Consider the following 12,058-nt stretch of genomic DNA (forward strand, 5'->3'; position numbering starts at 1 on the left):
TGTTGTACCCTTAACATGGCTGCGCATAAAGTACGAACAAAGAAACAAACTTGGTTATTATTCAACTTTTTTACAATTATTACAAAATTGTAATAATATGTAATAATAAAATACTTGCATAAATATATATAAGACACAATTTGAAACTTTACATGTAATTTTCTTCGTTTATACAAGCTCGGAAATTCTATTTCACCGAATGCTTTATTTGTGGGTTATAATTTATCAGTTCGTCCGTTCTAGTTGATAATAAAACGACTACTTAATGAGAAATTATAGATGACGGCAAGTGAAGTGTGTAATACAGAATTGTTAAGTGGTCTACGATGAAATTACTTAATGACATAGTGCTTGCATTTACGGCTCAATAAATAATGGATTTGCCTACCGTTCTGTAATTTTAAAACTATCATTAGATGTATATAAATATTTACTTCAAACCATGATGACATAATTACGTAGACAACTTATCAATACACAACAATTTGTTTAATAATTCATTTTTATTGATTATTAGAGGCGCCTGCGACTCTGTACCTTTGTACATTATTACTTACGCCTTTTTTATTAGTGTTATTTTTGTTTGTCTGGATTTTAATTCAGTTTTTTATATGCAATTAGAATGACAAGCTAACGCTAACTGACCACAGTCGTCTAAATACGTAAACAGCATCATGGAAATCGTGCCATCATGTGACCGCCGTACCTTCATACGTTGCCATTCCCAAGAACCAGTGGCGTAGCTACCTATGAGCTAGGCGGGGCAGTGCCCCCAGGGGCCCTCAAGCTCAGGGGGCCCTTAAACCCATAACAGAAAATCTTGATCAAACTGAACTTTTGAAAATTTCTTCCATTTTCAAAATAAATATGACAGTTTCCAACCCGATTTTAATGATATCAGTTGAGAGAAATCGAATGTCATATCTTCGGAATTCCCCTAAATTATTTCTGTGGGTTGGCAGTGTTATCGATTTGACGGATAGCGATATGTGCGTTTTAATAAAACTGTAATGTACCAATTTTTAGATTTGGGGGACTAACATATAATACTGTCTAATTTTGTAATTTCTCAGAAATTAGACTATCAAATATAGAATCGTTTACTTTTCAAATCTGATCAAGATTAGTAAATTTAAACAAAAACAAAGTCTTCACTTTTTACATTAATATGGACTGCAGATAATAACATGCTGATAATGCATGCTTTTATAAAATGAACAAATAGTTCAGTTGAACAAAGCCTTTGAGGTAATTATGTAACAATTCTGTTACATCGCCTAAAGCTTTGTAAATGGAAATGCAATGGTAATCCAGCTAATATTGATTCAGAGTAATGCGAGTAGAAAATGCCTCTGTTTGGTTAATGCGGCTAACCATTGTGCAATGAATTATACGTTTAAACATTGGAATTTAACAAAGACGTGAGTCAAATAGCGCTCATAATAAATTTCTGTATCTGTTAACAAATATGTATATGTATATAATTTCATTCTACTTCTTCAACTGTTTGTTTTCATACAAACAAACAGTTATATGTTATATAAACCAAATGACGTACGGTAGAAATTAAGCTGTTCTCAGTACCTGCTATTTCAATCTTTTTGAAATTGGACATTGTCTCAAGCGTTATATAATCCAGTGGTTACGCAGTTCAATCAAGTGATGTGAATACACAATTGAATGCTTTGAGGTCCAAACGATTAATATTGAATCAAAGGCAAGGCTCGTCAAGACCCAATTGTCAAAACTGAACACTAACTTATTAAAGCACACGTACATATGTAACATCCATCTTGAATGTATTTGCGTTATTGAAGCTATATCGATTTGATGTCACCAAATACAATTGACGGCTCTGTTATCGCAAATGTGCATGTAAATTGGTAGCTGCATCAAAACAGAATTTCCATTTCAGTTGAGCTCGCCTAAGGACGTTTCAGGATTTAACTGTCGGCCGCGGAGCGGAGTGCACTTATAACGAATGAGCTGTTATTATTAAGAGGAGCGTGACCACGCAACGAAATTACGATATCGTATTTTTCTGTATTCGTTATATCTTTATTTAGAGGTTTTGCGTCTGTCCTCACTCAAGTGCAATACTTTCAATTGAAATATTTACGTTCCGCTTTACTCTGCTTGTTACAATAAATGTAAAGGTGTTCTGAAAATTCATTATAATTCCAATATCTAACTCTTGTTTACAGACTTTTTTACTGTCTTGTTCATATGCATGACTAAAATAGATCCGTTTTTTTGCAGCCATAGAGTTTTTAACTTAAGTGTAACATTAAATCTAATTTGTATAAAGAAAATCTAACTAGTGTGAAACGTTGATATTAGTTGCAGTATGCTGTAGACAAAAATCTCTTCGAGTTTAATCAGTTATTAAAGAAAATTGTCAGGAGTATGTTTTGTATATAGAGGAGTCATATTAACACTTATTCATAAATATTGAAATAGGAGGAGAATTGGAAAACAATATTCAATAACAAACATTTATCGACTTATCTCTTTGCAATATGATGTAATATGCCATAGATATACAGACGATCTTTATTATATTGATATTGCTCTACTTCAGTGAATATTATATTATTGTACGAGTATTATAATATTGCGCACAAATGCACTTCTAAATACTAAAGACTATTTTATATATTGAAAAATATTGTCACTTATTTTCAAATTAAGAATATAGTTATAATGAAAAATACAACCAAATTAATACATAAACATTTTATTATATGACGCATTAGATATATATAGTGGTCGCCCAGTGGTCGAAATGCGTGTCATATTTCATTATAATTATAAATTTAGCTTTTACCTTATTTAGGGTGTATTCAGATTACTGCTTTTTATTGATTTAATTTATTTTTATACATATATTAAAAAAGATTAGCATTCTGCACTACTTCTCTAATATAAACTATAAGTATGCGAAAATTCATACTCCGTCTGCGCCATTTTCTTAAAAAGGGGTACATTATTCTTGCTTCTCATATTAATATATAGATGATATGTCTAAAGTACATGTCGACAATGATTAGGAAAATATAATAAAAGAAATATTCTAAGTATCTAAGTGATTACATTTTTTTAAATATTAATTACAATAAAACTTAAGTACAACTAAACTACGCTTTATTTCTTGTTTCTAGAATACAACCAATTTGTTTTCTAGCCAAATACATACTTCGTTCACATACAGCCATTCGTTCTATAAAGATGCCTTATTATGCCAACGAAATTTATTGAATTATTGTCAGTAATAACATACAAATAGAAAAATAGTATCCTAAAAAGATACAAGCTGAACATTTTGTGTGTACATAGTATACAGTACATAATAAATAGTTTATATTTATGTCATCTATACGTATATTTGTCCAGAACACGGAAGTAGTAAGTAGAAAGAATGTGATAAGAAATTATTTTGAAAACTACCATCACCAATACTCACTTCTCGTGTCATTGTTTTACATACATATAAACAAATGTAGTTAATAGTTCAGTAAAATTTTAAATTAAACATTGAAAAGGACCCGTTTATTCTCTACAACTTATATTTAAAACATTTTTTCATATTTCTTACCGTTATCGAGTAGTAGTATTATGAAAAAAGCTACTACTTCTTTTGATCTGTGATCGTAACTGACTATCAACGCACAGCCGCAATAAATCGAAAAATCTGATTTTGGAACGCGAGCAATCGATTACTGAATGATTTTAACGTGTAAACCCGGAATAGGTACTAATAATAATGAGAATTAAAATAAAAATATATAATGGAAAGAATAATTACCCAGAATATGGCGCTATTGCCTTGCACCACCCGGGGCCTTCGGAAAGAGCTGCTTCAGCCACTGTGGTATAGGTCATGGATGGGACCCTGCGCCTTTTGCATAGCACATAGCTGGTGTCAAGGAGGACGTGTATGCAATAAGTGCACAGGATACCGATCACGAAGGTACCTATAGTGCCTACGATGTAGCCAGAGTTCGAGAATGCATGCGGCATCGCCAGGATGCCCGTACCCAAGCTGCCTTTGAGTAAATGGAGAAGTGTTTCTGTGTTCCTGTGGAAAGAAGATACAACATGTGTATACCGTTTAAAATAATTATATTTTTAATTATCAAGGAGGATCTTTGCAGCGCCTTCTAGGGCACTAAACAACTAATGCAACAGAGGTGGTTAGATGCGGCGGTTTTGTTACATGCGTAATTCCATATGTCCCTGGCATTACTTGAAAATCAGTGATGTGCTCCTAGACCAAATAATACTGGTGAGGTGTTGCCTTTTTTGTGTATGGGCAATGCACACACACTACCATAGTAAAACGTTTTTTGTACTTATAGTGTATTTTGATTACAGACCAATGTAGTTGTGTATTTCTTTATGTTACTGTACCTTGTTTGTGTGCCCTTCAATGTAAATAAAAGGTTTATCTGTTTATTCAATATATGAATATTACATATACTTAAATATGTTACATATGTAAGCGGATGTGTGTTTGTGTATTATTATACTTGCGATATTAAAGGTAACTATGGAAAATAAATCAAAACAATATATTTTAGTAATATACTAAACACTATAAATTTTCTGTTCTTAAGAACCATACTTATGATTGTAAATGTTTCGGACTCACGACCGTAGAAATATACGGTGTGCAAATCGTCGTAGGCCGTCTTAGATTGCTACTAATTAACCATACTGTGCACAGATTAATTACTGCGATACGGTTTGAGGACTGAGTTACATATGTCGGTTTAATTAATAGGCCTACAAGCGTACATTACCGAGCAGTGGCGACGTGTGAAATATACATTATACATCAGTTTTACAAATCAAATAAATAACACAATATTTATATATGAATAGATGATTATTATAATATATTGATTTATTTATAAATTTTCTATCACTTCGACAATCAAAATTAAGGGATTTATATTATTTTATTTAATCCTGATATCCTAACCTTTAAGTGATATCATAAACTTTCCCAAAATATATGTATATTCGATAAACAAACCTATGTCATTGCATTTTATCATTATTTTAATAAACAGTTTAAAAGACAATTTTTTTGCCCGTCACTCAATTTAGAAAATTTAGATATGTAAAACATAGTCTTCTCTACTTTTTTTTGGGTAGTTCAAAACACTTCTTGTCCATTGTCCAACTCGTCTTATGCCGTCTTGTCCCGACGTACCCTATTCTACTTCGTCCACACACATTCGCGTTCTACTTCCTTGTTCCTAGTTGTATCCTGTTCTACTTGATTCCATTCAATTATAATTTAAGAAGAAATGCCAGTTTAGTCAATTGCTTGATAGGTACCCAATAACGACATAATTTATTAAAAGTAATCGCATGCTGTAATTCCCGTAAAAATGTGACATTTTGTTTTATGATTGTCCTGTTGTCCATAAGAACAACAAAACGGCTCACCGTTTTCCAAGCTTTTTTTATATACCATCCCTGTATTGTATCGGCCAAAGCATGTACAAAGAAACCTAACATGCCGTTTTGAGTTTTAGCAAACACTAACGAACAGCAATTGATGTTTTTCATATACAGATTACAAGGTGCTATTTATTGTAGCGAACTAAAATGAAAGTATTTTCATTCCACTGTCACTGAAAAACTGAAGTTGGATGGATGCACAGAAAAGTATTTCGAAACTAATACAAAAGTATTATAATATGAAGTGAAAGTAAATTTTTCAGGCGTAGATTTATGCTCCACGTGTTCTACAACCAACTTTCTCGTCTAAGTCACTGCTTCTCTATCTAACGGAAGTATAATCATTATTAATTTATTTCACATAGCTACATCTATTCCCGTGCTAAGCAGCACTTGTGTTATGGATACTAGACAACCGATAAAAATACTTAAATACAGCTTTCTTTTGAAAATACATACATAAAAACCACAGATAAGATAATATAATAAAAACAGACTAATACAATAAATCATATTCATGATTACAAAAGTTTGTATCCTGCGAGGAATCGAACTCGCGACTATAGGAAGTAAAGTGATATGTTCAACCACTAAAATACCTGTGTTCTAGTGGTAGCACATCGCATTAGACTATCAATTAGCATCCACTTTATCTACTGTATGTACCACAGTTGCGACGTGTGATCAAAATAATTTTACTTAAATCAAATTTATATGTACGCTGTCAGAATAACTATTATTTTTCTAATTATTGTTGATGGCTACCACTTACCATAAGTTGGGCTATCAGGTTATTTTTGCAATGGAGTTTATTGCTAGGAATTTAGTCAGTCATGCTAACTTTCACGGGATACTGCAGCAAATACCGCTTCCTCAAGAGAAATTATCATTTCATTATAATTAATTAAAAAAACCCATATTTGGATACTCCAGCAAAATCAAAGATGAATCAAATTTATTAATGTTTTTATTACTTTCGTAATCTTTCGTACCAGTACTTTACTATATGTATATATAACTGTTTGTTATATTTTTAAACGACATCAATATGATTAAATGACTGAACGAATCTTAAGGACATTACAAGCACATAGGTCATCTTTTATATTAAAAAACAGACAAGGCAACGGGTAAAAGCTAGTATACATATAATATAACCTTCTTACTATTATGATCGCGCAAATTTCTTCTTTTTATTAACAATCCTGGAAGTCTCGAGCGATCGTATTTTATTATTGTGTATCTTTGCACCATAATTGTATTTTATTACGAACTAGACCGCTCGGTGAAGTTTGTATCGACTATATATTTTATTACTACTTCTTATCAGTGATTTTCAAAACTAATACCATCTATTGAAGTTTCCATTTCATCTTGGTCTACAATAAATACAAGTCTAATTAAGATCGGTTCGAATTTAGTTAAGTTATAAAAATAACCTAAAAAATATAACAATTTAAGAGGTAATGACAGCTTTAGAAAGTTCATTATTAGCAACGAAATGCTTAAAATAGGTTCTTAAATTTGAGTTGCAACGCCTGAGGCGTTGACTGACTTATCAATATTCCAAGGAAGCCCCTAGAGTTCCTACGTAAGACGTTATGCTCATCCGTCTCAATAGCTGCATTTACACGTATGCTTTCAAATCCCTAGTGATTCAATAGATCTTAAAGTTTTCTTTTACATTTGAATTTTTGTAATAAATTATTCATCTTTTCAAAATGGCCAGTATTTCTTAAACAGTTATATAAATATGGCATGATGCTACGGCTTGCGTTTACGGTATAATATGTCGGGACTCCATTAGGCTATTTACGACAACATTTCTTTTTGACTCAAAAACATAATAGCAAACGCGCGTCAGTAGTGAAAACGCAAAAAATATGTACAGGCTCTGAAAATTGCGCGCGCGCTTTTCTGCGACCAATTGCAGGTGCTCCTGATACGGCATGAAAAGATATCATATAAACTGTAGGTAGTATTGTTTTTCGTAATCGTAAATAATATTTATATATTAACTAGCTACTCGCCATGTAATATATATTTATACCTTCCTCTAGAATCATTTTATCTGTTTAAAATACCCGCTTCAAAATCCGTTGCGTGGTTTTAAAGATTTAAGCATACATAGCGATAGCGACTTTATTTTATACTATGAAATGATATTGTATTTAAAGCTTTATTAGACGTAAAACATGATTTAAAATTTATGTATTGTTTGATTCCACTTCAAAATTATTAATCCGGATTTCCGTTTGAACGGAATACTCGCAATTTTATTTGATCCGGCCAGTACGCTTCGTATTATAATATTTTAGCAATATAAATATGTTCCTTGTTATTGTTTACTTAATAGTTATATTAAAGAGCTGTTTGAATGTTAAATAACATTTAAATAACTCTTACTATCGAATCATTAATTTCTTTTGACATATGTAGATGAAGTGTTATAATAACTCGAAATGAGAGATAATATTAGATAATATTGCCTAATAACTTTATGAAATTTGTATTGTCTGTATAACAAAGTTATAGTTAAGTATTTTGTGTAATACGATTACTACATAGTATTGTATTAACAAATCGGAAAGTAAACATTACTTTTTCTGAATATCCACTAGGTTTATTTACTTTTAAATGATAATCATCTTGAACATTGTATCTTATGCATAATACTAATTGTAAGTTTGTTTATATTTCATGTCTTAAAAGTCAAACGGTTTGAGTTATCATGAATGTGGTATGGAGAAGAACATAGAATTCTCATCACATCTCAGCCAATCATGAAAGTAAAAGGTAGAAGTTGTTATCCGTAACTTACGGTACAGATAATTTACATTTGCATTACAACCAACGGCTTTAGTAGTTTGACACCGCTTTACATACTTTCGATGGTCCCTTGTTCAATTCTTTTGTCCATGATACTAACTTTGAATTCGCAATTACGATCGTTTGTGTTGTTCTTGATGTTCTCTATTGATTTAAAAAGGAATGTATTTATTTATATCAGATAATGTGCTGTATGTAGGTATTTCGAATTGACTAGGGTTATTATAATTGTAATTGCTATTATTGCGTGTGCAATATTTTTCATTTTATCTAGATTCACTACATCTCAATTTCTATTTGCATTCTTAATCCAAAATTAATAAGATAACATTTCCGTGATATAATGATCAAGTTTTTTTTATAGTGGGGCTTAGGCTATTTTAGAACTGTTACACTGCTACTTGCGGAGATCTAATGTGCTCGCCCTTATCTCCAGATTTCTCTGCCTAGGCCCGTCAAGAAAACGAATTGAAATTCATAAGAGTGATGATTTTTATCTCCTTAGGATAGAGTGTGTACTTTTTAAAGAGATATATCGTTTATGCTGAGTTGGCTACAACCACATAGAATGTGTAAGGGCGTTTCCTCTTCCACATGTCACTTGCAAAAGTGAATCATTGGGAAATTATTCGCACGCCAGTATCTACTAGGAAAAAGCCTTGCACTTCTATCCTTGTACTACAATTTATCAGGCAAGCGGGACGCAAGGAAATCATGTCATTTGCGTGAGGACTAAGTGGTTGTCACTCCTAATTGTAACAATAAAGGTCGAGGTAATGAGATACCCTAATAAGATTAACGGAAATACGTCCTGTTACCTTGTTTAGAACTCGTCTCTCCTAGACACTGTGCAATATTGAATGGAAATGGCATCTGTCGTATATAGACGACAGATATTACTATGATTATTGTACACGCTTGTTGCTGAGGTGGACCTTAATCGTTGCCATTGGTGATATATGGCAATGAAATTATGTGGCACTTGTGGAGTACAGTTGTTTATTTAGTGTTGTTACTCTTTAACACATTTGTTTTATGTTTTTTTATGCGCTAACGATACAATTGAAGCATTTATCTATCTATTTTATTTTAAACTACATTACCAGGTTTTTGCAAACCTTGGCATTAGAATTGTCATAGATGATGAACATCTGTACAGACATAACACTCATGAATATATATTTTTTTTCGGACTACTCTAATGCTGTTGGCCGCAGCTGGCCTTTACAGCTTCACCGGACGGTAGGGGGCGAGTGCAGATGGCACTCCAAACCAAGTAAGGACTTATGGAGCGGCTGAAGGCCAACTCCTGCCTGACGAATACGACTTTAGTCTGAGGGCACCACTAGGGTTCAAACCTCGGCTCAGGCCGTCGTAATTTCGACCCCCGTTTGAATTGGACGGGGGATTATGGGGTCGTCGGGGTCAATGAGAACGTGCCTCGGGCGACATTGTCGCGTATGTCGGATATTATTCCTCGGTGCGTAGTCGACCGCATTGACTATAAGTGGGTTAGGGTGGGATTGGGCAGAGTCGAAGTAGCGTCGAGACGCTTCCTTCATAAACTGCTTGATAGAGGGCAGATTAAGGTCGCGATGGAGATCTACGCTGCGAATGAACCACGGCGCACCAGAAGCTCGACGTAGAAACCTATTCTGTATAATCTGTAGTCTGTTAATTAAATAGTAGGGTATGTGAGCGAATACGGGACTGGCGTATGTCATGATGGGACGGATGCAAGCTTTGTATAATGTCAGCTTGTTGCGAAGCGATATTTTACTGTGCTTGTTAATAAAAGGATAGAGACGCCCTAGTATAAAGGGGGTTCGGTCGCGTATACGCTTGATGTGAGGACGAAACGTTAGTTTCCTATCCAGGGTGACGCCGAGGTATTTCGTTTTCGGAACTCACGGGATGCTTTGGCCGAATAGTTCGATCGGGTGATTCGTAGGGTCGAATTCCCTGCTAAAGTACACTGCTGCACATTTTTCGGGATTGACTTCTATGCGCCACCGACGGAACCATTCGCCCAATATGGTTACGGCTTTCTGAAGCGTCTGGCTATGTAAAGAGAGCCGTGTCATCGGCAAACAGAGATATTTCGACTTTTAAGTCGGAGAATTTGGGGATGTCGTTGGTGTACGACGAGTAGAGCATCGGAGAGAACTCATGAATAAGTAATGTTTATATTATATGGAAAACCCGACCACCGCACCGGTCCTGTATTTTGAGTATATAGATATCAGCAATGCGTAGTTGATGAAAATTATTTATGTCATTTTATAACTACGTTGGAAATATCATCATAATACGACACCTTCTCTAACTATATAACGTGGATAATAGATTAATAATGTAAATAAAAGAAATTTGTTTAATTAATTTATAATAGATAATAGGCGGATCACTAGTAGGTTTCGTAAGTCGTATCTAATGTAGGTGTCGTCGTTTCTAATTTTCTTTCAAAAATGTTTTTTAGTGTGTATATCAGTTGACTAGCACATAAAGTACAAACTTTGTTTAGTTTGAGTATGAATAGTGCTGTGTAATTGACTAAAATAATTTATTACTATTTCCTAATTAGAGGGAATCTTTATTTATTACAATTGTAGCTATTTACAAAATTGTGAAATACTAAAGTAATATTTTTCTGAAAACATATTTTTTTAAGAAACTCATATTTAATTTTTATTTATTTGTAATAATGACCAAGCTGTAAAATGTTATTTGCATGTTTATTTTTGACTCAAAAGGCGAATGTTGTCTAATGGTTTTCGCTGGCTCATAATTAAATAGTTCTGGATCGTAATACTACTTGATATTTTTGAAAATACACCGCTGATGAAATATGAAGGTACGATTAAGTCGGGGTTACGACTTAGGCAACCTTAACCTATGTAATACAAATACGGGTCTTTATATAAATATATATTTGTATATTTAACTCGGAAAGTTCTGCATCGATTTAGATATAGGTAAAATGTATAATATTTAAATGAAACTATTTTACAATACTTACGTACGAATATTTATTCTGCACATCTGTTGATCTTGCAAATAAAATTTGCATTGTGCTCACCGGCAACGTTTTAAAACTCAACATTTCTATAATGGTTGTACATTCAATAAACAATAACATATGGAGTGAAAATCCTTAGCGTTAACGGTTCGTGTAATGGGCTATTTACCGTGACACGCTTTAAAATTCATACAATCGAGTTTTAAAGTGTTTGGCTTTCTTTCTATTGATAATTTATTGATAGGCACTTTTTATTAATTTTAATTAAAGATAAACTAGTACTTTTATATAGCTAGAATGAAAGACCTCATGACGACCTATCAGCTAATAAGTTGCTATCGTCACCTTCACATAAAAAGAGCGCTAAAGGACATAACTTCATCATGTGACGCCCTTTGTACCATTTAAACATTGCCATTCCGGTAGGCTGAGACGTTATGTCTCAACACCTTATAATTATACTGCCATAACTTACCGAAATACAGCTTTACTTTGCTGTTATAACTTACTTACGACTTTAATGTTTTGTGGCTGAAATCTGTGAAATGGTGGTACCCATAGAGATCAATTTCTACAATGTCTACCTCTGGTAAATATTTTAATTCAATAACAATGTTATGGTAAATATGCTGTAGGGATTGAAATAATGAACAAACTCTCTTTATTTGGGGCTGGAAGTTAATAATAATGTGTACTGATGACCATTGCTATTAATATAGCATGAAAAAAAAAACACTG

General features: G+C 33.1%; 2 protein-coding genes across 2 annotated transcripts in view; one reads left to right on the plus strand and one right to left on the minus strand.

Moving 5' to 3' along the window:
- Positions 1 to 12,058, plus strand: part of LOC131852987 (E3 ubiquitin-protein ligase UHRF1-like) — a 55,638-nt gene that overhangs the window by 36,886 nt on the left and 6,694 nt on the right. The gene's annotated exons all lie outside the window — the stretch shown is intronic.
- The window catches only part of LOC131852982 (proton-coupled amino acid transporter-like protein CG1139), an 80,202-nt gene that overhangs the window by 4,349 nt on the left and 63,795 nt on the right, over positions 1 to 12,058 (minus strand). The window contains exon 4 of the mRNA XM_059203754.1: positions 3,806 to 4,078. Within this exon, the coding sequence (XP_059059737.1) occupies positions 3,806 to 4,078 (273 nt within the window). The remainder of the gene's footprint in view (positions 1 to 3,805; positions 4,079 to 12,058) is intronic.

The sequence above is a fragment of the Achroia grisella genome, unplaced genomic scaffold, assembly GCF_030625045.1.
Source record: "Achroia grisella isolate CSIRO2021 unplaced genomic scaffold, CSIRO_AGI_Agris_v1 utg874, whole genome shotgun sequence".
In the NCBI taxonomy this organism is placed as follows: domain Eukaryota; kingdom Metazoa; phylum Arthropoda; class Insecta; order Lepidoptera; family Pyralidae; genus Achroia; species Achroia grisella.